At 38.5% G+C, this 27,667-nt stretch overlaps 1 protein-coding gene across 1 annotated transcript; it reads left to right on the top strand.

Annotated features, from left to right (window-relative positions):
- Nucleotides 1-4,480: 4,480 nt before the first annotated feature.
- On the top strand, nt 4,481-16,792 carry zgc:113279 (uncharacterized protein LOC553749 homolog). The gene is made up of 12 exons (XM_061046024.1): nt 4,481-4,630; nt 4,711-4,897; nt 6,196-6,317; nt 6,596-6,620; nt 7,684-7,730; nt 7,874-8,021; nt 8,848-9,160; nt 9,919-10,024; nt 10,682-10,828; nt 13,588-13,648; nt 14,297-14,460; nt 16,124-16,792. Exons 2-12 carry the CDS (start codon nt 4,729-4,731, stop codon nt 16,154-16,156), a joined length of 1,335 nt encoding a protein of 444 aa, XP_060902007.1. The 5' UTR covers nt 4,481-4,630; nt 4,711-4,728; the 3' UTR covers nt 16,157-16,792.
- Nucleotides 16,793-27,667: the final 10,875 nt, after the last annotated feature.

The following is a 27,667-nucleotide window of genomic DNA, read 5'->3' as shown; positions in this document are numbered from 1 at the left end:
CTGCTGCCACCAAAGAGTCAAATAAAAGTGTTTTAATGTAGGGAAGAACTTCCTCTTCTGCCTTCACTTCAGCTGTTTTAAAGACTTCTCTGTCACTGTTCAATCATGAATACATGACATGTGAAATGACCTATCCCTCTCTCTTTGGTGAGATGCCAGCGAAGCTTTGTATTACATAAAGGTGATGGCCTATCTGTTCCTCCTAAAATCAACAGTTCCTCTGTTAACATACCCCTGACAGGTTGTCTCAGTGTGGATAGATGGAGATGTCTGATGATAAAAGGCATCATCAAATCAGAGCCTGATGGATAAGGTCTCTTTCTTCAGATAAACATCCTTCAGAAAGTTATCTGTTTAAGTGTGTTTCAATCAACAAGCTCCTAAGTCCGTTTTCAGACAACTCCATGGGATTTTTTTTCATAACCAAAAAAAGCAACGACACCTTAACACTTTGAATAATGCATTTAGAAAAACATATCTAAAATGTCCATAACTCTTTATCTCTCTTTCACATACTCGCTAGCACACACACACACACACACTGGCTTTTCTCAGGATGTGTATTATGGAAGAATAGGGCTTCTTGGACAGCAACAACTTTGTTGACTCCATGAAAAGGTCAAAAAGTTCCAGCAACATTTGTAGTATGAAGATCAACACGACCCTGATGAAGGCCACAAGCCCAAACGTGTCGGTCTAATTTGTTAATAAAGTTGATCCTCATACTACAAGGAAAAGACTGCCTTTAGTGTTGCTGCACCCATTATGTGGAATGACCTTCAGAGGATAGCTAAGTTGCCCTCTCTTGTTTCATACAGCGTTTTTAAAGACCTCGTGTACAAACTACCTCAGGAAGGAAATTGCAACTGTTTCACAATGTGAATTCATTTAAATGGACATGGTTTACATGTGTGAATATGTGTTTCAGTGTCTAGATGCTATTATTGTTAACTGTTAATATGTTTATATTTGTGCTGTTTCTATTTTTGTATTGCTGCAGGGCACCCCTGGAAAAGAGACGTCGGTCTCAGTGGGTCCTCCCTACTAAAATAAAGGATAAATAAAAAAGTGTTGCTGGAGCTTTTTGACCTCTTCAAGCCTTTCACTCTTCATGCACCTTGGTAGTTAGGCCAGAAAATCCTCTGCTTCTTGACTACACGAAAAAACAGGAACGTCCCTCAAGCAACTAGAAGAAGGGGCGGACACTGGCTCGATACTCTAGGTCTCAACAAGCTCCTCATGAGAAAAATCAACCATATCACGGGGGAATCTATTAGCATTGTTTTCTGCTAGCTGACAGTTGCCTGATCTGTGACATTGGGTAATCTAAAATATCTGCTGGGGTTGATACAACAATCTAACACCCCTTCACATCTCAGGGGCCATGACTAAGAAGGCACTCTTCTTGTCTCGTACCTTTAATCTGTGAGTTTTGTTGCTCTCCACTTTTCTTCTCTGGTAAGTAGAGTGCTTGTTGCAGCCTCGGGGGAAATGCATGCTGGACTTTGTCATTTGTACTGTTCTCCCTTTTGAGTCTTAAACACAGGGATGTGATGCCTAATCACCTGTTCCTCCTTATAGCAGGCTACAGGTTTGGGTACATCAAAGCACATGCAGAGCCAATGTGTGAGAACATCACATTACTTCAGTTATCCTGCAACGTTAACTGAATGACAAGTACCAACAGAGAAAGTTTGTGCTACTGTAACTGCAAAGCTCTTTTCTATGGCCTGTGTAACAAATGGGAGGTGCAAGTTAAACATAGCTATTTGATCAGGTTATGAGAGAGTCAGCCTCATGAGTATCTTCTTTTAAATCACTTTTAAAAACACATTTTTATCGTAAGGCCTTCTTATAATCCTAGTTTCATCCATGATGTTTTATTTGTTTTACTGTTAACTTTAGCCAATCGTTGTCTCGGTTGTTTCTCTTTTCTCTGTTCATTGGATGATTGCTGCACTGTTGTTTTATTTTTCATGCTTTTTTAACAGGATTTTATTGTTGTGTATTTGACTGTTGGGATTTTTCTTTTTTCTGTAAAGCACTTTGTGACGTTGGTTTTGATAAGTGCTTTATAAATAAACTTTATTATTGTTATTATTATTATGACACTGAAAACTGGCTTTAGGCCTTACATTTTTTGATTGGCACTTGGTGTTACTCAGATAAAACTTCCAACCCACAAGTCTCTGTCAAAATTTCAAAACCAGGCTACAAGACTAATCGCTCAAACTGTTTTGGTTGAAATGCTTGCAACTGATAAATTCTGTCTAGTCTCATCCACAAACTGTAGAGTTATTACACAAGCAAAGTGATGTTGTTAGTTACTGGAACAACCTTGTAAAAGACCTAAGTTGGAAAACACATGGACTCCACCCTCCAAGTATATTTTGAAAAACAAAGAGAAGTATCCTTTAGAGTCCTTCACAGATACTGTCCAGTCAGTCATTATCTTGTTAAATCTAAATATGTAGTCGGTGTTAAATGATCATTCTGTGATGTCATCCCAGTACCACTTTTTCATAACCAGGCTCTGGGACCATACCAAAAAGCTATAAGGGATGCAGCAGAATCATTTTTGATAATATTGATCCTGATTTTAATTTAAATGTCTAGAATGCGTTGTGTGTGGTTTCCATAAAGGCAACGTTGAAATCAAAGAATATCAGTCAATGTCAAAGCCTATAAATCAAAATGTAATAACCCTAAACCCTCACTTCTTTGTATGAAACCAAACACATTAAAACAACTATTTCCTTCCAAAACAAAAGGGCTATTATGACGCTACTCTACAGTATGTCCCTCCTTTAATATATTTATTTAAATCTGCATATTCTCTGGATTTGTAATTGCATTATGTTTATCCGCAAGCATCTTCACCCTGTTCTCTCTAGGCTTATTGAAACTATACTTTCTATTTATACAATTTAGAGGAGAGAAAAAGTTCATGTCAGCTAAATGACTGATTGAAGTACCAAGTGGCCTACTTGTGGCATAAACAGCCTATTTGGCATATTAGGTCAACCTGAGGAAGGTCCAATTAACTGAAATTGGGGCATACCACCGTGTGTCGGCTCCTCCCTACACGCAGAACAAGCGCTGCGTCTGCAACATGAGAAGCATTCCTAAGGTAATAATGGGCATAAACTTTACCTGTGTGTCACCAGGTAGGCTATAAATGGTCAACAAGGCTATTCATCCTACTTGATCAGTTATTTTCAGAGAGACGTTCATGATCAATCTATTCTAAATCCCTCTGTTCACTGTGACAGACGCACGCTGCTGAAATGGTCAATGGTAAAAGGACTTGAGCTTGTTCAACACTTTTCTAGTCTTCTGACTTCTCAAAGCACTTTTACACCACAGGTCACACATACAGTATTCACACACACATTCACACACTGATGGTAGAGGCTGCTATGTTAAGTTGTACTCAGTATTAACTAATCCCATTCATACACATTTATATGCCGCCAACGAAGCAGCGGGAGCAACTTGTGGTTAAATGTCTTGCCCAAGGACACATCAGACATGTGGCTGCAGGAGTGCTAGAGGTGGTTGAAAGACCACCTCCTGTGGCTGTACCACAGCCACCCACAGGAAAGTGCTCCTTTTATTTCCCTCCTGTAAATAAGATGCTTTTTGGACAGGTCCAGTTGAATCACAGCTTATGCCATTCTTTAGGAAATGCATTTGTCCGTGGTTATTCTGTAAAGTTTCCACGTTGGTTTTGATAGTTTTGATAAACCTCTTATGAAGCATTCTTGTGCTTCTTATAGCTGCTGTAACATGTCGCGGTGAAAACAAATTAAAACTCTAGTCGTGTTGTAAAGGGCATTTAATGAAACAAACTGCTTAAGCCTATAGTATATCAGAACATTCACTCTAAAGGCCTTCACAGTGTGGAAGAAAAAGAGATAGAGGTGATGCAGGGTGGTTTGTGTAAGAGGAGATATGTGTGGGGACAGAGAGAGAAATAGAGCAAGGTGACCACTATTTATTTTTTATTTTTGTTGGGGGGGTAAAACAAAAACAAAGTAGATTGTGAAGTCTAAGTGGAGTTAATATTTAAAAACATAAACTACTAAATACATTGTTATACATTTTAGCAAATTATTTGGAACGTGGCAATCCAAAATATTAGTCTATACTTTGCCAGCTGCAACAAGGAGTAAAACAAATCTATTTATGAAATAACTGTAAATAATATGAATGTGTTTATGTATTTCAGGATATTTTATATCATTTATACTGTATATATGCTATAGGCTGTATATATTATTGAAATAGCTTGTATTATTAAATGATGACTTGTGTGGCTATGTGTGAGTCAGAATAGCATTAGGGGGCAAATGATCTGTTTTTGTGTCTTTTGTCTTGAAGATGGATCATATAATAGGAACTGAAGCGTTCACAAACACTGCATACTTCTGCATAACTGTCTTGTTCTTCAGCGTGGGCGTTGACTGAAAACACCTGGAGCAAAAGGCGTGGACGTGCTCATCTTTGGTACAGTCAGTGTTACATTACTCAAATATAATATCACGCACAGACAGAGCTGTCAGTGATCACCTGGAGAACCAGACAGGTGCTGAAGGCAGACTAGTTCACACCCAGCTGTAGACATTAGGTCAGTATTATTTCGTTTTTCACTTTCATATTGGAGGGCTAAACTCTCTTTAGCTCATTTTAACACATTTTCTTTCACAGTTACTTTCGGTGTACACAATGAGAGGACGTTTCAGACGAAGAGACCAGAGGGAAAGAGGAGAAGAAACAACAGACCTCGGGGCTGCTGGGCTCTCACCTCTGCCAGGTGAAACCGCGCCGGGCTTCGCTGAGGCACACACACCTGTTGCGGGTTCGACTCTCCAGGATGTAGGCGGTAGTAAACAAGGTAGGACAACTTGTTCCGATAACGACTTTACTTGCTCCGAGGCAGTGTTAGTTTGTTTATTCCTTAAGAAAGTGCTGTTCAAACGCAGTGCCAGTAAGTGAAGAAGTTATTAACAAGCCTTTAAGAAGAGGAAGAGTGCAACTTTAATGGCGTACAAAACGCAGGATAGCTAAAGTAAGCTAAAGTTAAAGATATGCTTAGTTAATAAAACTCTATTTTAAGGTTCAAAGGTAAAACTGCAAATTAAAATGGTTAAGTAAAAAATATATAGCCTACTTAGGCCTATATAGCGTTTATAAAATGTGGTGAGTGCAGTGTTAATAACGTTGTCATCTCTAAATTCAGATAATCTTTAAGTGACGTAAACGGAATTATTTAAAACTCAACAGCGCCACTAATTAACAAACTGCAGAAATTGGAGAAGTTGAAAAAAGTCTTTAAGAAGTTGTAATATGTTAAAAAGCTGTTGTATTTGTAAGTTAGATGTTCCTTAAAAACTGAATATATGTTTTTAATGTAAGGAGATAGCCTAGTTGTATGACAAACATGAGTGAAAAGAAGGCTACCTCATAATATTTGATAGTAGGGCTGGTTAAAAATATCGATTAATCAATGCATTGCAATTATTGTTTTCCCAATTCAATATCATTCAGGGAAATCCTGAGATCGTTTTTTTTCTTTGTTGTAATGATGCCCTTCTCCACTGGGGGCGCTGTGGGTGCTGTGAATTTATTATTTGTTTATTAAAAAATAATGCAACGATAAAATACGTATTTGAGTCAGTTTGTTGTAAACCTACACAAACAATTCACACATAATTATTTAACAAATATCAGAGGTTACTGTGATGAGTTATCTGGGTATTTCTGTCATCTTACGTGTTATTAAATCGATATTGAAGCATATTGATCAATATCGAATCGAATCGGATCGTGACCCAAAGAATTGAAATGGAATTTAATTGTGATGTTGTGAACAATACCCAGCTCTTTTTGATATGACTAAGTATGCTACAGTAGCTTCCTACTCTCAACAAATAATAATTCATTTTCATTATAAAAAGTATGTTGCTCCTGCAGTGCAGATTAAGGTTTTTATTTATTTAATGCCATATTGACGCCAGCTATCATAAGCTCTAGCAACACAAATCCTAGAAATCGCTATTAGTCTCCAAATTTGTCCTCTTTGTATTATTCTAACTTGGTGGGATGTTAATAGCCCTTCTGGGACACATAGAGTTGTGTGATTGTGAATCTGAATTCTGCCATAAAGGCTCATGGTCCTTTGTTCCTCCACAGGTTCCAGATGTTCTATTTATGATGGTGAAAAGGTCTACCTGGGAGTCCGTGTTAAAATGCCAGTAAGGGATCTTCTAAGAAACATCCGCCTCGCCCAAGGAGTTGATCCTCAAGATTTTCAGGTAACAGTTGAATTTTTTTTTTTTTACTTTTGGTATTGTCAAAAAGCTCAAGTTCCGCACCACAGAAGAAGAATAAGGATGTGTTTTGTAATTATTTGATAAGACTGACTTAAATGAGCTGTTTAGGTGCAAGAGATGACTAAGCCCTAACACAAGACCTTGAGGAGCTTTCTAATGTCTTTAGCTTTTTGGAACACATTTATGTTTGTCTGAAAAACGTACAACGTAGTGAGGACACGTCACACTTATGTAACTGTGTGTTTTTTGTTTCGGTACAGGAGATGAACGGCAAATCAGTCCTAGGTCAGTATCAACCAGATTCATCCAAGTTTGTCATTTGGCTGTGGTGTGATGTAGAGGTTTTTTTTCCTTCTTTTAAAGGTACTGAGCAAAGTTCATGTAAGGGCTGCTACCCTTAAAGTCAACCAATTTAAATCAAATCAGATTTTCTTTGAATAAACAACAAATAACTGCATTTCCTTTGTTCAAAGAGTAATGCAGGAACTTGAGCAGAAACGGCTGTAAACTTTACAAAATCGGTCTCATAATGACCCTGCTGATTCCTAAAGATTTGAACCGTGAGCTGGTTTATCCACTGAGCCATCTTCCTCTCCAAAACTAAAAGAACAATTAATTTAAACCAGTAGAAACAGTGAACAAGCTGGTGAGTTTGAAGAACCAGAGTTTCACCATTGTCTTTTTGCAGATGTAGGACGTCAGGAGGGGCTTCCTGCCCACCTGCTGCTAGCATGATGTTTAGCTTGTTTAAAGGTTAGGATTCCTTCACTGTTCAAAAAATAAAAAGTTTTTTACCTGAGTCAGAATTATCCACAAGAGTCTTCTCCTTTACAAAAAAAAACATAAAACATGCCATCAAAAGCAGTAAAAACACTGGATTTAGCAGTTTTGAGTTAAACTCAATTTTTCTTGATTACTCATTGATAAGGCTTCAGAGCTACAAGCTATAAGCTACTGCTAACCTAAGCTCACTAGCAGACCATTTTCCTTAACCTGGTAAAGTAAGATGTGGGAATTTAAAAAATGTAATGTAAGTACTAAGGAAGTAGTCAGCTTGAAATGTTTTAATCCCCCTGAGGAGAGCCAGCACTATTGAAAACCATTAAAGATCCTTTTACACTACGCCAAGCTGAATAAAAAATCGTTAATTGTGAAAGCTTCATATTGAATATCTTGTTCCATTTGGACAGACAGAATTCGGTGCAGAAACAGAACCTTTGCTGCTTAAGAACCGCCATGAAGGATTAAAAACCTGCAGCACACCAGCATGCAGTCAGCCTGCTTCTACATTGAGTGCAAACATGCTGTTAAGTTCTCTGAAACTTAAACTTCACATTGTCTACCACAGGAGAAAAGAAACGAGTCCAAACACGCGCAGGACGCCGAACCGCCAAGGTGAGTTTCTCAAAAACCGACCCCGGGTCCTTTCAGAGGGTTTAACGAGCTCTTTGTAGCTTCAGGAAAACTCTGTAAATCACATGTCAGTTAAGAGCAGCTTTCAAATAACTCTGCACGCTGCGGCTGTCTTTGGCTTTCAGAGGAAACGCCCCACAAAGAGCCTGGAGGAGTTGGCAATTATAGTGGAGGTTCTGGAAGAGGACCTCAGGACTGGAAACAACTACTGCTCCACTCCCACGACTCTGTCCTCACCCTACTCTGCCGGGTCCCCCGAGTGGTCTCCAACCGGTAAATCAAGCTGATCACATCCACATTTATATAGAGACAGACTACAACAGGCTGTGTCATTATGAATGTTAAGTTTCTGACTGATGTTATACACAGACACCAGCTGATACCTGCATGATAACTGCAGACACACTTAGATTAAACAGAGAAAAGTAGAAGCAGCGTTTAAAACAAAGTACCCATACACAATGAAATATCAACACTTTACGACATGTTTCCTGAAAGAACTTTCATTAAGACTGATTAGTCTCCCTGTATTTAGCCGATGTATTTATTTATTTTTATTTTTATTTTATTATTTTTTTTAATTGAGATTTTCAGCATAATAGTAACATTAATTGCACTTGTGAATTTTTATGCAGAGGAACATTATTTGCATTGAAAGCAACAGACATTTAAAACAGAATGAAGACAAAAAAAAACATCTTAAGAAAATAAAGGTAATGAATAAATACATTTAAAATAAAATAAATAGAAAGTATATATAATAAAAATTAAAAATACAAAAAAAAACAGATAATTTATATAGATGATCAATTACAGGTCAACCCGATTTAGAAAAAAAAACTGTACTGCAGTCTATAAGACTTTAATTGCTAGCCGATGTATTTAGACTCATTAGACTTATTTACACCATGATGATATATTTTTCATCAGCGGATCATATGCCATCCAGACCGTGGGGTGTGATCTGAATAGATAAACTGATCCATTGCACTCCTAATCAGTACATTACAAAGTATTTGTGCTGTGTTTCTTCCCACCTCTGTAAAAAGATAAGCTTGATAAATTACCTCTCCTCACATTTTTAAATGTTCTCATTAAGGTGCCGGATACAACAGTGACGAGTCTGATGAAATGATCCCGAGCCCCCAGTCCTACATGAGCTACTCTCCCTGCTCAGTAGACTACCAGCAGGCCCTGTCTCCTCCGGCCTTCATGCACACCGGCCTCCAGCCTCCCAGCTACTGTCACAGTGAGAGAGACAGGGGACAGGGGGAGGACTGGTTTGATTCCCTGAACCAGGACTGGAACCTGGACAGTTCCGCTTTCTTCTTCACCCAGCTGCAGAAAGAGGAGAGCGCGCTGAGACACATCACTGACTCTGTGCTGCTGTCCACCGACGACCAGGGCAGGACGTAAGTCTGGTGCAAAAATAATGCTGTATGTTTGAATATCCCCCCCCCCCCCCCTATTGAAGCGACACTCTATTGATTTACTCCTCAAAGACTTTCTCCAGAGGGAGCTTTACAGACCTCTCCACTCCGCTCCTTCAGCCAGCTTGAGGATGCATTAGCTGCTTCTAGCTTCAAATCAGAGCAATTTTTAAACTTTGGCATGGAGATCATCAGTCTCAATAACTTTGATTTGTGATTATTTGTATGTACTTTGACTTTGTAGAGTACTATACAAATGTAGGATTGCAAATTTCATACAGATTACAATGGACGGTTCGATATAAGTAACTTCAGTGTTTTTATTTAAGTAATTTAAAAAAAAAGCTGACGCAGCAAAATAAATAAATGTTTCCCCACATTTTTCTTACCAAGCAGCTACACAGTTTCATCATATGTTGTTCTAGATTCATGTTTTGTAGGAATAATTTGGATGATAAAATGTTCTCCACTGCTTCAATCTGTCTCAAGTAGGCAGCACAGTACTGTAACACTGTCACTGCTGTATGGGACTCTTGCAAAGAACAGAAATCGTTAATGTTGTTGAAAACCCCCTTGTTTATGTTTTTTCTTAAGAGCAGAGTCCCACAGCAAAGTCCCACTTTTCCATCTCAGTCTGTGAAATATTTTTCTACCAACTACACATAAAAAACACACAGGTGTAGACATGTTAGCCTCTCATGAGATCGTCTGACAACATCGGGTTGTTCTTGTTCCTCCAGAGCTCTCCACAAAGTCGTATGTGTTGGAAAGAGGGCGCTGGGATACGCCATCGCCAAAAGGATGGCCGCACTCAACAGCCTGGACCTCAAAGACTCTGAAGGAATGGTAAATATCCACATTTTCAGTTTTCATTTCATATACAGAGTCTGTGATTATTGCCTGTGGGATTCAAAGGAATGTTGTCGGCTGATGTATAATACTGACATGATCACTCGTTCTGTATAGTTTATTTTTTAGATTAATTGAAGACTAAAGATAATGTTATTCTTATCATGTGATTATAATATTCAAATAAAGTAGATCAAATACAGACGAGGGACCAATCACTGCAGTTCAGAATCACAGTCTGCCGTTCCATGAATGTTTGCTTCTTTGATCTTATCTTATCATATGTGTGATTAAGTTTTATTTTATGCAACGGTTTGAAGTCTCAGTGTGATTGGTGGAGAAACTTTCTGGAAAAAGGTTTACACCTGAAATCAATGCAAGCTAAAGTTTTCTACTGAACAGTTATTGTAGGTTTATTTGAACTTCTAAGCAGTTGATTTTAATCTCTTAGATCTTATTTGGAAACTCCACTAGTTTCCAGCATGTGTTCAATCACACATATCATGAAATATTAAGTGTCTAAGTGTCAGAAGGATGCAGATTTAAGAAAACAAATTCACTCTGCAGAGTCTTCAAAGTCGTGTTTTTTTAATTTAGCATGATCCCTCACTATTGGACAACCCCATTGATTGATGTTAACATGACTGTTCGCAGACTGCCCTGCTCCACGCAGCCAAGCACAACCACCACCTGATGGTGGCAGATCTGATCCGGTTGGGGGCCAACGTCAACGTGACCAACAATTTAGGAAAGTCGTGCCTCCACCTCAGCGCTGAGAAAGGCTACATCAGAGTCCTGGAGGTTAGAGATGATTTTTTTTCTTCCTCTAAAGCTACAAAAAGGGGTTTCTCTAAGTTGTCATTACATGTCACATGAGGTGTAATGGACGCTACTGATCAATACAAAACTCATGGTATTTTTCCAATTTGTACAAAAAACATACCAGTGAAGGAGAACATTTTAAAAAGCAGAGGCACAAAGGTAGAAAACAACAAATCAACAGTAAAAGGAGGCGGGGCAAGCTGCTGTGTGCAGTAAAAAAGGAATGGTGACGAGAATGTCAAATATTTTCAAAAGACAAATATAAGTTATACATGACGGGAAACGCAGGCGTCCGGTACAACCAGTTTGCTTTTGCTTTTTTTTGGTTTTTCTGCAGCTAAATTATCCAAAAGAAAAAACATTTGTCACAAGATATCTGCTCCTACAGATAGAGTTTGCTTAGATCCAACAGGTTATTTAGGCGCATGTTTATTAGTTCTCATGGCAGCAAGCATTTATCTTTGTTGGAGTTACTAATTAAATGTTCAAACCAACCGGATTATACACTCGGAAAAGAAACCACCACAGCCAGTTTGTAAACACACTGAGTGTCATGTTGTGGTTATTCGCTGTCATGTGAATGTGCACAGTTTCCCCAGCGTAATGTGTTGAGTGACGTGGTTTCATGATTGCCTGATGAGTGACTCATACAGAGACAAACAAAGAGGATCATTACAGAACATTTTGTACCTTCATCAGGGTTCTGACGCTCCATCGTTTTGTAGGACGTGAACTTGTAGTGGTTCAAGTTTTTACAGGTTAGGCTGAATAGTAACTTGTGCAACCTGTTATTATGCTTCCAAATTTTCTGAGTTCACTTTTATAGCCCAGCTTGAGCACATGCAGCAGATGTTTGACACGTCTGAGATGTTTTTTTGGAGTTTGAGGAGAAACGAGCGGCAGTCAAAACACACACAGACTCTGTTTTCTTAGAAAGGCTGAAGCAGTGAGGGCACAGCGGGGTTTCTTGGCACATGTGTGTTTTTGCAGCTCTCCATGTGTCACAGTGGAGTGGAAGCACAGTATGAGGACGTTAAAGGCTAATCGAGCAGTGCACTTTAATTCAGCTCGTTTTTTTTACACCATCTGCCTTTGAACTTTTTATAGGCCACTTTGTGCAGTTAACCTTATCGTACACGTTTCTTATTCTATTTTCCTTTGGCTTTATTTCATATAACAGACGGGATAAACAGGGAAGAGAGGGGGTTGGGTGACATACAGCGAATGGCAGATGAATAACATCTTGGGTTGCTGTGGTGAGGACTGTAGCCTCTGTACACACGGCCGGCGCTCTGAGAACTCAAGTACCTAGCGTACCTACGATTAGATTCATCCAAAGGCTGCGATGCAAGAAAAAGAGCGGTGTGGTCGACGGCCCTTTAGAGAGAAAGTGATGCAAAAGAACATGGTCAACTACAAAGAGTGAAATCAAGGAGATGAAACATCATTTTCTGATTATTTTTTGCAGTTGTCATGTTCTATTAGAAAATAAACTCACAAAAATTAGCATTTATCAAAAGTGCAAAAGAAAAGTCATTCATGCTGCGTAAACAGATATGTTGTTTATTTTTCTAAAATTACTTTGTTTTTTTAATATAGCTTTTTGTGCTTTTTTAAGCTAAACCTGAGGAATAATTAGTATCTTTCTTTAGGACACAATATTGTTACTTTTTCAGATATTATAGTTAATGACTCCTATTCCCCTTTATCTCATATTTTACAGATCTTCATAGAAACATTTCAACATATGTTTTACTCCCTTTAAATTAAAATGTCAAATATCTCCTGCCTCAAAGTCAGCACTGGGTCTTTTAAGGTTATTTGACTTTTAAACACTAAACAGTCAATTAAATACAAAACACTGTTCCAGTACTTTAATAGACTGTAGTTGAATCATGGCTCATCCAGTTCACACACTGGAGAGTAAAGTCAGAGTCAGAGCACACACAGAGAGTCTGAAGGCAGCAGGTATGTGTGCTTTGAATTCCATTCATTGCAAATGATCAGCGTGCCAAATGAAGCGGGTGTGACTCAATTAAAATTGCGTAGCAGAGAGCAGGGTATGTTGTTGTTGTATAGACTCAGGCACCATGGCAACAAAAGTACAAGACCTGTACAACAATGGGTTATTCATTGTTTTCAAAGATTGCAGGCCAACGCCTGCACACCACAAAATTGGCATCACATTGGCAACGTTTTAGTATTTAAATGTTTCCAACCAACCTGTTTCCCACGGAATGAGTTTCTATTTATGGTCGCTGAAAGGAGTTCAAAGACTGAATAAGCAAACAAGCTACATCAATACAGTGGAAACAAGCACAGACACCTGTCATTTTAATGATTTAAAGCTACATCCTTACTCTCTCAACACCAACAACGTACACCTAGCAGCACCTACCTGTCAATCAAAGCAACCTCCACCCTAGTTATGCATAACTTTAACGCTCAGATATCTGAAAGATGAGACGTGTAAAAAATGTGGCTCCTTGCACAGTTATCATGAATTACAAAATGAGCTATAAAAACCAAAGCAGTTTGTTTGTTTCAGGCTGTAAACACTTCTGCTGTAATGTTCAGATTTGCACTATGGGGCCAAAAGGGAATAGACTCCCCTTTTGAGTTTACCAATCTCTCTGTGTGTTGGTGTAAGCTAAATGTGCAGATGAGAGGAACAGATGTTGCTTCTTCAATCGTGTTGCAGTATGTTTGTGAACTTGTGTTTGTTCTGTTTTCTAAAGGTTCTGAAACAAACGATGATGGACGGTGTGTTTGTCGACGTTGAAGCCACCGATAACTCGAGTGAGTACTGTGATGTTTCAAATCTCTTAAATGAACAGAATTATAGAGGTCAAAATGCAGGAATTAGAATCAGTTATTTTAATGAAAAGAATGGCTGCAGGAAAGCCAAAGTATAAAAATTTGATGACTGAATACAGGAGCTCTGCTGGCAGAAACCTCATACCACTGCTGACCTAGAAGAGTCTCCTTTAGATCACAGTTTGCTTTCAGTTACATTTTCAGTTCGAGGTAAATTAGCATTTTATCTGCATAAATAATGGAATATATTTAAGGAGAGAAAACTGTACTCTCCCCTCACACTAACAAAAAAACAAGCTTTGCAAAATTCTCTAAAAGCAACAAAGTGATTTGCATATTTAAACCGTTAAAGGAAACTGGGGTGTCTCTACTAAATGACCTCCAGCTTCTGTCTGTTGTGAGAAAAAAAAATCCCCCAGAATTAGGTAAAAAGCTGTAGTACTGTTTGTTTGTATGGTTGTTTCTCTGTTGTCTAATTCAGTTTGGTTAATTTTCTAATCAGTCATCATCTCGTAGTTTGGTCAAGCTGTCCTTATAAATACATTTGTAATCCTTAATCTTCCGTCTGCACAGCAAATGTACTTTCTTAGGTACTACTAGATACCCTGACATGTCTGTGTGTGTCTCCAGGGATGAGTGTCCTGCAGTGTGCTTCAGTCGCTCTGAAAGCCGCAGTGTGTGAGCTGGAAACCAGTTCATCTCCCAACTACTCCAGACTGCACACGCTGCACCAGGAGCAGATGATGGAGACCCTGGAGTGTTTGCTGCAGATGGGCAGCTACCTTCATACCATGGTATGACAACATGTTAATGCTTCAAAATGAGGTTTTTGTGCAGTAACACTCGCTGCCCGGTGACATTCAAACAGTGTCAAAGACGTTAAGTCCCTTGTTTGGAGTTTAGCTTGTTGGCTTCATCCCACACCTTAAAGATCCTGAACACATCATGAGTCAATGTTAACTGAGATCTGAGTAAACAAACATGTTCCTGGTGTGTTTAAGAACCTGTATAGGTCTAAACCCTCCCTGTTCCCTATGTGCTCGTTTTGGAACAGACTAGGCTACTGTAAAGAATGCTGGTATGCTTTTCAAGTGTCACACGGAGCAATTTGTGCCGTCAGCTCTGCAAAATGAAGATGAGTGGACTCAAAAGGTTTAACTTCAGAGTCATGTCACTCACCTTTGCTTTGATGCGTCTATCTTTAGGTGTTCTGGCTGTCAACACAAGTCAGCTAGCACTTTGTCTAAAAGGTCGGAAATGTGTCCTCCAGTGGAACACAGAGCAGACCAGAGTCCACACCATTGTTACACAACAGGAGGGTTATCTTCTCGTTTCCAACCCCTAAAGTGGAATTGAACCAATAGACTACCCCCCCAGTACCAGCCCTGAGTTTGTTCTCCTAATACCAGCCCATTAAAACTTAAAGACTCAGTTCCATCAAGCCTTAAATAAACTTACAGATTAATTTAATATTTGTTTAAATACGAGGTTAAATGTGTTGACATAAGCCGTGCTAGTGTAAGCTGAGTCTGACTTTAAAGACCCTATGAAATCAAAACCTTTGTTTGATCATTAATGTGTTGCTAACTCGGCCCAACAATGACAAAGAAATAGTTTCAAAGGTATTGTTATTATTTCAGACTTTGCTATTCCCTGGAAACATGGTAAAAATGTTGAAGACTCTTCCACAGCTCAGGGGCAAATCTGTATGTTCCTCTCTCATACACAGAAGCGTCTATTAGCTGTTGTAAACTTGATCAATTTCTACAAGTCCCGTCCTACCTTCCTGATTTTAGAGGTATCATTCAATATATCCCATGTGACTCTGATGTAGGGCTGCACAGTAAGACAGGCATTTTCATCTTCATCACAGCATGAGAAATCAATAATCCCATCGCAAAAGTTGGAATTTAAAAGATGATTTTTACGTCAACAAGAATGTCAACACACTCAGAAAGTCTTTCCTCTGACACTCCTTCAGGCTAAAGTTATATTTCTGTCAGTAATCGCTCCACAAAGAGTGTTTACCGATGTGTCAACAGCATGAAAATGTTCCAGCGAGGCTAGAAACGCGTCTCACTTTAACCCTCTTGCATCACTATGGACATTTTTTTCTACTACCAAATATTGAATAATTATCAGGAATTTAACCCTTTAAATGCCGGAATCATGTAATCAAACTGGCGTTTAAAGGGTTAAATTCCTAAAAATGATTGAATGTTTGGTAGTTTTGAGCAGGGCTGAAGTTGTTTAAGAGATGTATGCAGAAAAAAATATCAATGTGTTCTATTTTTATAGCAGTTTTTTTGGCATGGACATTTTTGTCCTTAGTGACTAAAGAGGGTAGTAAATTAATATTAGTAATATGTATCTCATATAAAAGGAGCACTTAAAGACACTCTTTCTACTTTTCATACAGACTTCGATCACTAACTCATTGTTCTCTCTCTTTCTCAGGGGAGTCAGACGATGCAGCCCAGGTTTTTCTGACCCTGGTGGCACGTCCGCCCGGCAGGGCTTCCCGGACCCCGACAGTAATGTTCTGAGTTGGTTTAGGCTTCAGTTTGTCTGAGACAGAGACCATAGTTAACTGAGTATCTGTTCTCTTGACGTTCCAAGCCGTTTATGTAATGCATCTGAGGTTCTGTGTGTGGTGGAAATGTCTGACTTGCAATCAGACACTTTCTTTAAAGCCTGCACAGAAACATCAGGTGCTCATTAGGTGGTTTCTGTGAAACTTCCATTGTTTGTTACATTACAGTAACAAGTCGTCCTCAGTCAGTGTGTCTGTGGCGATGTTAATGTGAAACCCTATGACAGTAGTTTATGTATGTATAAGAAACTGTAGGGTCATTTATGGGAGTGTTAGGAGTCCAGTTTGGTTTTATAAATGTGGACCCAAATACAGACAAAACACTTTTCCATAAGCCCCTGTCAGAGTCATAGGATTTACATGTTGGATCTCTTTAAAGACGTTGGTACCTGAGGACATTCAAATGTTTGTTCAGCATTGTGTGGTGATGGGGAGTAAAGACTACGTTTTGATCCTATCCTGTGCATGTCTTAGTTCTGTTTATACATCGCCTTTTCATGTATTGACAAGTTTTGGATTCATCTAAACAAAAAGTCAACTTCACTCTGTGGAGTCTTGTGTAATGGGCTGTGTTTTACCTGTTTACAGACCTGTTTCAGAAACACACCTGTTTGTTTGCTTCATTCAGGACTACAGGGAGCAAGGTTACAAAATGACTTTTTTTTTTTAGTTTTATTATTTTTAGGCTTTTCGTTTTCAGTTTCATTTGAGTTTAAACAAGTTTTTAATGCTGTTTGGTTAGTTTTGTTTTTAGTTTGTGAAAAGGCTTCATTTTTGTTTCGTTTTTGTGAGTTTAGGTTTTTAGTCTCTGTATCATAAATCTTAAGCACCTTCTTTAAAATACTCTGTTAAATATTGTTTGAGGGGGAAAAAGTTTGAACTTGTGCAATACCTAGATAGTGACGTGCCAGAGACTAATCATAATGATAGATTATATGTGACTCAGCATGAGTGGATCAAAGATAGAAACTAAGGTCATTTTCTCTACAATTTTAATTCATTATAGTTTGTTTTGTAAACACATAACACAGTTTCAGTTATCGTTTTTTAGTTAAGCCTGTATATCATTTAAGTTTCTGTTATTGTTCTGTTGACAGAGAAATTCAGTTTAAACTTTGTGTGTGTGCCAAAATGTGGCTTTTCAACATGTGTTGAGATTAGTTTTTTCTTACCACTGTAACTTTTGCTGCTTTGCTAAAGTGCTCATGATGGATAGGCCGGATCTTTGTAACATAACAATAAGTAAGGTCTTTTACCTGCTTTTTGTAACATAACAATAAGTAAGGTCTTTTACCTGCTTCTTGTAAAGTGTCTCGAGATAACACTTGTTATGAGTTGACGCTATACAAATAAAAATTGATTGATTGATTGATTAGCTAGTTAGAAGATATCACAAAGGGTTTATAGATTACCAATGGCAAAAGAGATGTGAGACAGCTTTTAATCTTTGTGTTCTCGCTAAAGTGGTAAATAAAGGACAAAAAATGTGATTCTTGCATGGATGATTTTTTTTTTCCTATACAAGATGACTGTTTATCATAACGACACTACCAAATAAGCTAGGAACTGGTGTTTGATTACTCCTAACCTTCAAATATCCCCGGGCTGGCATTATGTGGTCATGCTCTCATATTTCTCAAGAGTTCAAAGCTAACGCTGACATGCATCACAAACATGCAAACACACATGATGACTCTGTTTCAGCAGGCTTTTTGCAGTGTATTAAAGTTTTTGTTGTTGAGCAAGTTATGATCAACTATATTATTTTTGAATGCATGATCATTTACACTGGAGATGGGTTTTGGTTGTCCACATCATATGTTGTGTTTTTGTATCAATGTTTACCAAACTAAGAGATAAAATAAACTTCTATATCCAGCAAACAAAGCCTTTTTAAGTTATTTCTATACAGTTTATCGTACTGTGTTTTTCAGTTCTAACAAGTACATTTAGGTTCCAGTTTCTCAAGAACTCGACTTCTTTCTCTCGATATCTTCTTTATCTTGTTGTGTCAGTACAACATCACAGGTTTTCCCTTAATAACATGAACATTTCAGTCGGTTTATCGAGATCTCGACTCATTGTTCTCATTATCTCAAGATGCAGGTTAATGTCTTAATGAAAACATTTCAGCCATTTTCTTTAGATTTCAGATATTAACTTGTCACCACATGAAAAGATGCATTTTCATCATGAGATAACAATTTAATTCAATTAAAAAAAAAACTTTATTTGTCCCCTGGGGGCAATTCAAACGACATAAATAAGTCAAATATGTCAAGAAAACAGCTCGTTATCACAGGGGTATAATAAAATGTATGGATGTTTGTCCACTTAGGGCTTCTGTAGTCAAGTCATGACACTTCAATCATGTTTAATATCGTGGTAAATTCTTAACATTTCTTCAGGTACTTATTTAGACTCACCAATCTTACTAAAAGATGCATGTTATTATATTATTAGGACTCCAGGATGACTACTCTGGTTGACATTTGACACAACTCTGTGAACATAAGTGACCATTTAAAATGTCAATCTCTTCGACCTAAACAACAGTCCTTAAAGCAGGGGGAACAGTCCTCGAGCTAACAGCCTCTTTTATGTGTTTCTGAAGGATTACCGGGATTTGTCGCGGCTTGCGGGGCCAGAGTGGGCAGCAGTAGCTGTGAGCAGTTTGCCTGTGAAAGAGTGCAGTGAAACCCACTCTCCCAACTGTTGACTCACTGAAACTTGATGAGATGATCGAGGGTCTCTAACTCATCTGATGTGTAATCATGACTTCACAAGGAAATAAGCAAAAGTTTGATGACGGCATGAAGTCGTGGATCAATGTTTTAAGCAAAGAAATCACAAAGGACTAAACCGCAGACCTTAGACCAACAATATTGTTCAAACAAACCAGCTAAGTACATGTCAGGTTGAAGGAGTTTGCACGTGTTCCTACATGTTTTGCTGCATGTTTTTCTGACAGACGGAGACAGCAGGTGGGGCAGAAAGTATCATTACAGCATTCACCGGAGGGGGAAATAGTTTGCGGTTCCATATTTCACTTTGATGAAAGGCGCTACTGCATTTAGCTTGAGAAGAAGAACTCCCATCATTTGTATTGCAGAAAACAACAACAGCAAAAGATTAAATTGATACAACCATTGAAAAACAAATTAAATTTAACTGAAAATAATTAAACAAAAACGTTTTAATGAATATTTAAATAGTTCATTTCTATGCTACATTGTAATGATGGCTTCAAATACAGTTTGTAGTTTTGAATGCCATGGTTAACAGCATGAATGTATTATATAAGTGACACAAATATTTTTTTAAAAGGGGTGGATACACAATGCTATGTCATTAAATGATGCTTATAGGTCACCATGTTTGACATGTTAATCACGTAACCAAACCCTACAGCATATTCTGCTTTACCATGCTGTGGTTTACGGAAGCCCGAAGTGGACAAGCATCGATAAGTTGTATTTACTCTAACCAAACTAGCTTTGTTGTCCGGAGATAATGAGAAAAATAAGTTCAGATCTTGAAAAAAAAAAGCTGGAAGTAAGTGAGTCATGATGTAAATCTCACGCTCTTACACCACACATGCCTTTCCTCAACTAACTTGTTTTTTTTTTCCATGTCAGTCTATGGCTGGGGCGCCAGCAACCTAATGGGTGTAAGAATAAATCAGCAGCCAATCACAGTGATTTTGTGGCCAACCTCTTGTGAGAGAACCAGAAACAACTGCTAAAGTTACATAGTGCTGAAAACAAGCTAGTGGGGTGCTCTGTGGACATGAGAGACATCCTCCCTTGTTGAAAGTTTTGTGCTATTGGATCAACTTTGAAACTACTATATAAGGAGAAAAAGTGACTTGTTGTTTACTTCCTGGTTTACCTTACAGTTTTGTTAGACGATAACACTTTCCCTGCTATTTCTAATGTAAGGCAGAAAGTGGTTGAATGATTACCTGTTGGTACCTCTTTACTTATCAGTTATGTAGTTTTTACTAGAAGTATGTCAAAATGTTCCTCTGGATATCCATTATTTTTTGAAGAGTTATGAAATTTCTGCAATTTGTTAGCTTTTCTATGTTGTGCAACTTGAAAACCTGGAACACATGAGAACAACATTAAAACAGCACACAGCGAGTGTGATGTCAAAAGGGATAGCCGCTGTGAAATGTGGAGAAAAAAAAGAGAACTTACAGACAGTTACTGGCAGGTCAAGGTGTGAGTGATATTCAGAGGTTAAACCACAAAGCAAAACTATAAGAAAAGAGCACATGGCAATGAAGATAAGCTGGCAATAAAAACAAAGGAAATGGTGTGATAGATATTGAGTTAGGATACTGAGGGAAGTGGAGACAGGTGGGCGCTTAAGGTCAGCAAAACCAGGATTAATTAGAACTGCTAACAGGTGTGTTAGGAGGTAAGTTCTGAGGGCCTCTGGTGGAGAGGTGGAGAACAGCACCTAAGGGACTAAGAAAACAGTCAAGGCTGCGAGGATGGTACAGGACACAGACTGTGAAAATTATGTGTGTTTTTCTTAACTGTCATTCACATTCTTGTTGTTTCAGTCTATTCAATATAGTTTTAAAATCTATGTACTGTATTACTTTCTGAAAAAAAAGCTTTTGTACCATGCGGTCTGTCGTATTTCTTTTGTTTTTAGTTCATCTTTTTCATGCTGTACTTATCACACAACACATTTGATTCAGTACGCCGTACCGGAGTGAGTGGGGGGTTAATTAAACACACCCAGCCCACGGATCAAAGAGACTGATGTTTGCTGATCAAAAATACTTCCTGGACGTCAGAGAAGAAGGTGTGGTCTAAGATGTGACGCAACTCAAGGCTGCACCTCACACGAAGCTGTGCAGCAGTAGTTTTCCATCCTTAAGATGCATGTAGAAGAGGGGGGGGGGGGGGGTATCAATCCTGGATCTCAGGCATCGACCACCATGGATAAATCTAAACAAATCTAAATATAACATCTCACTGAATGACCAAACAAGCCAAAGCATTATAGTCTAAGAAGGCGAGACATGATGAGGCAGAACAAATGAGTAAAGAAGAACATCATGGCAGGAAACATAATAAAGACTGTTTGCACACATTCTGTAGACACTCGCTCTTGGTTCATTTTCATGAATATTTCCTGCTGCATTCACACATGCAGCTCATGGAGCTGAGCGGAAGTTCAAGCAGGAAGACTGGTTATATTCTCTCCCACATTTATTCAGTTTCTTCATTCAACTTAGCCTCTCCCTCTCTACCACGTCCTCCCTCTCCCTGCTCTGGTGATCGGATGATTTGAGGCGTTTACTCTTTAAGTAATAATCAAACCTGACTCTGCCACAACCTCTCTCAAACAATCATCCTGACCCTCCTCCGCCCCGGTCACCTTTATTCCGGCTCAGCAGAGTTCAGATACAGCCTCAGAAACCCACTCCTCATCACATCCTGACTTCTTCTATCACCACTACCACCACCAGGGTCTAGACTCCATAGGGGGGTATCCTATCCTGCTGTCGGCCTCATGACCCCTCTGAGTGCATGAAGTCGTCATGTTGGAGTCTAATCCCCAAAGACTTTACACATTTATTTCCTGAATTGTTAAATGAGATGTTCATTCTTAATTAAGTCTCTCCTGATTAAAATACATTTCAGGACAATTTAAGGAGGGTTGTGCAAGTTTTTTTATGTACAGCATTAAAGTGCCTTTTATAAAAAAATAAAATAAATAAATTGAACCCCATACTATTTTTCCAGACAGAAAGAAAGTTGGGGCCCAATAGGGATTGACTCCTTTTGGTAGCCAGCCTCCAGTGGCCACTCGGGGAACTGCAGTTTTGGCACATTTTTGACTATATCAATTTAGACCTTCACGTTCCTGCTTCAGGCAAATCCAGGAGAGAAGTCATACAAAGGATACTGTGTCACCCAAAAGACAAAGCTCTTGGTGTATCATATCTTCATGAAAGTTTTATGAACATTTTCATTCCACACAAGAAGACTGACTTTACTATAAAAGTCCTCTGATAAGATCTGAATAAAATATAGTTGACTTAAACAAAGTCAATGAAGTATTTACAGGGAGGGTTTATAAATACAGTGTTCCATAAATCAAGCTGCCTCTCTTGTTAAATCACGCTTGTTCAAAATTAAATGTGCATATCTCAACTTGTTCCATGTCTTGATTTATTGCGTCATAAAAAATACAACACCAGATGCATTCCTTGTTCTTATCCATCATCATATAACAATATGTTTCAGATTGAAATACTGTAGACACAAAGACAGAAAGACAAGATGACTCAATGTGCTAGCTTAGCTTTAGCGATAGCAATTAGGAGCTATTTAAATGCTTTGACCAATTGAGAGTTTAGCTTGTGAAATCATGTATCCACATTCTGCTGAGAACAGAATAATGGACATTTTGAAAACATAGTTGTCCTGATACTTCTCAAAGTTTTGAATAACAAGAACGTTTGGTTCATATCAAACCCAGAATGTGATTAAACCCATGAATTATTTTGTTCTATTTTGAGCCACGCAGTTTTAAAGTTTGACTGATCCAAACATACAGAAGTTATCCAATCAAAACACTTTAAACATCCAGGCCATGACTTTCTGAAAACATCTGAGCACATTTATGAACCACTGACTTCATTTTTTCCAAGACTGTTTTTTCTCTACATTACTTACTGCCCTAAGGACAGAAATACCACCTTCGCACACAAGATGTCAAGAACTTGGCTCTTCTGTTTTTTAAAAAGAAAACTCCTGGTTCTAGTTTTTTTCTTCGCAATAAAAAGTTTAAACTACTCCTAGAAATCAGAGATCTATGTTATTTTGGGTGGTCTTCTGCATTTCCATCCACCCCCCCTACCCATCCCCTTCCTCCCCTTCCTCCCCTTCCTCCCCCCACAAACTCACCCATCAACTGCTCATAATGAATTTAAAAGCTTCTCGCTGGTTTGTACACACAGCCTGAAACAGAGCTGCAGGCCATTCTGCAACACTGAGCTCCAGCTCTTCATCTGCTCTCCAACACATCACTGGAGTCTCACCGCAGTCCCTCAACCCCCCCCCCCCCCCCCCATCAGACCTCCCCCATTTCTTCCCCTTCTTGCATCATATCTCTCCCACATCGTCCTCTCTGGCACGCTCTGATTTGATCCTGTGTTGCCTTCGTCTTTACTCGGATTTCTTTTAGCCAACACCTTATTGAAAATGTCAACACAAAGATGCTGCTAGTGATGTTTGATTTTTTTTATTTTTTGTCATGTCTTTATTCATTCATGGAATATCATCAACATAATTGAACATCAGCTTGTGCTGTGCCCTACTTCTTTTACTCTCTCTTTTCATTTATTGGCTGCATGTTTGTTTGTTTGTTGGTTTGGATGTTTGAGAGTGCTATGAAGGATACCACAAATACAGTGCAGTACATAAACAGTTTCAGGACGTTGTTTGCATTCACGTTCCCGCAGAAAACCCTGTTTATTTCACATTCAGTCAAATAGCGCAGAGCCGATCTCAGAACCCCTCAGCCAACTTTTCAGGGCTTCAGGTTCAATGCCACTGTCTGACGAGTGACTTGAGAAGTGCGAGTGTTTAAAGTGTGAGCTGAACAAAGGATCCTTAAAAGGATGTAAATATTTCACAGCTAGAGGTCCCTTAAACCAAATCAAACGCTGTCTCTGCTGATGAAGATGTGTGCTCGGGATCAAGTGAGTTAAATAAACCATGTAGAGACTGTTCCACCACCTGCTGTTTGCAAGGTCAACAGAGACTTGTCAGGCTTTATTTACCCTTTTCCACTCAGGTGTATAATTGGCCGTATTGTTCGAAGGTTACTTTTAGATTTACATCCCCATGTGCACTTATTGCATCACTTTAATTTAGTCCAAAACATTATATTAATTCTATTGTTTTAAAATGAGTATCCTATGACATGAGGCATATGGTTCAGACTGTGATTTCTGTGGTATGAAAGAAAACCTCTTATTTCAGAGGTCGAGCTTTCGGCACAGACTTCATATTTATTACTTGTTTGTTGTCGACAAGGGACTACTTTTTTTTAAAGATGCAAGAGTAAAAAACAAAGATGTTTCTATGCTGTATTTCCTGTTAAATGTTTCAATGAGCTCAATAACTGAATAACTTCCAGATAGATGTTATATTGTGTTGATTTTCATGTCGCTACATTTATAGATGATCTTTGTCTCTTAACAGTTTGAATATTTTGACTCCTTAAACGTTGATGAAGAGCTGCCATCCTGTCAAAATATCCATTTCATCTTCACTATGATTCATTCATTTCAATGTTTACCTACAGAGTTGTCTAAACATCTTTGCCTCCAGAGGATGAATCTTTTTAATGACTTTTCTTTAACTGAGGACTTCTCTTTTTAGAAGCTGGATCACTGGTCTGAAATCATTCATTGTGACATGATTTGGTCTGGTGTAGTATTTTCAGAGTTTAGACTTTCTTGTTTTAGTTCTCGTTCTCCCCTGGTGTCAGCGTACTTCCTCGAGGATTCCCACCCCGATAAACATTGTGGAACAATTGATATCCTGCTTGACACAAAGTATTACAACAACATGATTAAAAAAATACAATAAATATATTTCTAAAATGATCGATTGCCTTCCACAACAAACATCAGGAGGACAATAACATACTGTTTGCAACCCCTGAATACAGCTGTGCTACATAACCAGTATGACAGCTTCAAACCCATGGAGGTATTATAGAATAGATACAGCATTGAAGGTGAGTGTCACTCAGTTCAGAGGCGCATGAAGCAAAAAAGTCTGACTTCAGCTATAAAAGTACCAGATCTTCCGTGTTACTGGGCCCATACAGCATCCACACTCTTTATGTCTACAAACACGTATCTGAATTGGCTTTAATTTCTTCATACGGGGAATTTGATGTACCTTAAAAAATATATATCCACTGATTTAAAATGTCACTTTCCCAATGTAATCTTATAGGAAAGAGTCCTTTTGGGCCCGATGGCATCATGTGATGCTGCAATACCAGGTGCGACCACCATGTAAAACAGGCTTCTATGATCAACGCACTTCCTGGGGGCTTGTTCCCAGACCCAAGAGCATGGGAGAGGAACATGGCCGCCTTGTGATCATGGTGAATAGTCAACACAGTCTGACAGTTCCTGCTCACCACATTTACTGCAAAATGTTGGCAGGACTTCATGTTACAGTAGATAACCTCTCTGTTTCCTCCTGTGGGATTCTTTTTAACGACGCTCAACACGCCTCATTTGGCTGATTCATTTCATACCTGATGGATTGTGAACGCCCACAAGGACAACAGAACATCTACTGAAGATGTTCACACACACACACACACACACACAAGCATATTCAGGTTCATGTGAGTGCACACCGACAAAACACATACATACTTATTTACTGATACACTTTTGTTTTCTTCTTTACAACAGTACTCAAACTGCCAATTATGTTTACTGGTTTGTGACTCACTGCAGTCGGTGACTAAGTCTGACTTTATACAACTGTAGATAAAACTTAAGATCTGAGCCGCCCATGATTAAAATCTTTGACTGTGTAAAAAAGTTGCTGTAAAAGAACAAGATTCCACAAGAGTGATTTAAAATATGGCCTTAAAATGCATAAAAAACTGGATCAAAATGTTGAAAAACTGACAGTGCTGTTCTTGCTGCTCTCTCAAATCCTGCTTGTGATGGCCTATGAGAAGATTTTTTTGCAAAGTTTGTTTCTTAATCAACTGTTTTCTAAATGTAGTTTGGCATCACTGTCAGTAGAAATAAACATAAAATAAGTGGACAGTGTCGGTTGTGACTTTCCTTTAAATACTTGTAGTTATTTGAGACATGGCTGTTACAATGCCAAACAATAAATATTCCTCTTAAAGCTCCTGTGAGGAGTTTTTATCTGGTTATGAAACAGACTCAAATTAAATCTGACGTCTCTATGACTTATGAAAGCAAACGAGAACATTAGAGAGTAGAATGGTGATTTCTATATTGTAATGGGTTAACTTTTTCTTGACTTTTTCAAGTAAAGATTGTAAATGAATGATGTTACAGGCTGTAGTGCTTTGTATTTGTTTTTTGTGTTCTCTCTCCCTCTCTCTCTCTCTCTCCTGTGTGCTCTCCAGCTGCTGCTCCTCAGCCTCAGTGAAGTTAACAATCAGGGTCTGGAGTCTAAAGGCAGCAGAGAGGAGGCAGTGGGACTTTCTGATGTGTGTGTTCGGGTGTCTTGATGTCGAGCATCTTTAGTCTGCTGCCTCTGTGGAAGGAAGTGTGTTTTTCATTGAGGCCTTAGTGTGCATTTTTCTTTTTAGTGTTGGACTTTTATAAAAGATTCATCAGCTTCACTTCTGGTTGTGTTTTCTGAGAGAAGCTTGATTTGAGTTGTGTCTTTTTCCTTAGTTTGTAAATAGATCTTTTTTTACATTTGCATATGCGTTGTTCCTCCTTCTTTTCTCTGGGTTTGATCTTAAAGTTACTCATCCCCCTAGCCATGTCGGGAACATTTTTTTTTTTTGACCTGGGTGGCCTAACTGTAGGAGTGATTTATGCAGCAAAGGCAAGAAGTTTGTGTTGCACATGCACAGACACGAATAAATATAATTTATTTACCCTAATTATCTCCACTCATTATATCTACTTATTGTCTTCACTTTAGAAAGTAACGCAGCAGAGTGGCACACATTAAATGATCTTAGCTCAAATCTTCAAGAACACCAGAACAAAATTGGCAAAGAGAAAAGAGGAACTGCTTTGTCCACAGGGGGCGCCAAACGAGAGTTCCTTTCAGGGGCTTTGAGCAGCACATCTCCTGTTTAAAGGTCTTTTGTGTCCCCCATCATAGTTTGATATGAAATCAAATTCCCATTCTTCTTCCACTAAGAATTGCTCTTTAAGACAGAATATGATGGCTTCTTTTTAGTTATTGTATAAAGAGTAAAAAAAAGGGGATTGGAGATATCCTTCACTTGTTTTGATTATTTCTCTGCAATTATAAATAACCTCGAAGTTCATCACACTGATGGAGAACCATGTTGTCTTTCCAAAGTCAGAGTTTTAACCATAGGTTTTAACAAATGATTTCAGCCTTTTCGATAAATGTCAAAAATCTACCACTGTAATCTTGGTGTCATAATATTCTCACTCTTTCTATACGTACGTCTTTGTTTTGTCCTAATAAGGAATGCAAGAAAACACACACAGCTATCTTCATGCAAAAAAACAAAAGCCTTGAAAGTCACCTTACGAGTCAAAAACATACAATATTAAAGACTTCTTAAAGTCACACACACCTTTTATCCCCCCAAAGTACCACCTCTTTATTTCTTAACTATTCTAAATGATCCTCTATAGTTTAGGGGGA

Source organism: Labrus mixtus, chromosome 9 (assembly GCF_963584025.1).
Source record: "Labrus mixtus chromosome 9, fLabMix1.1, whole genome shotgun sequence".
Taxonomy (NCBI): domain Eukaryota; kingdom Metazoa; phylum Chordata; class Actinopteri; order Labriformes; family Labridae; genus Labrus; species Labrus mixtus.
Note: the sequence above shows the minus strand (reverse complement) of the source record. Positions and strands in the feature narration are given on the sequence as shown.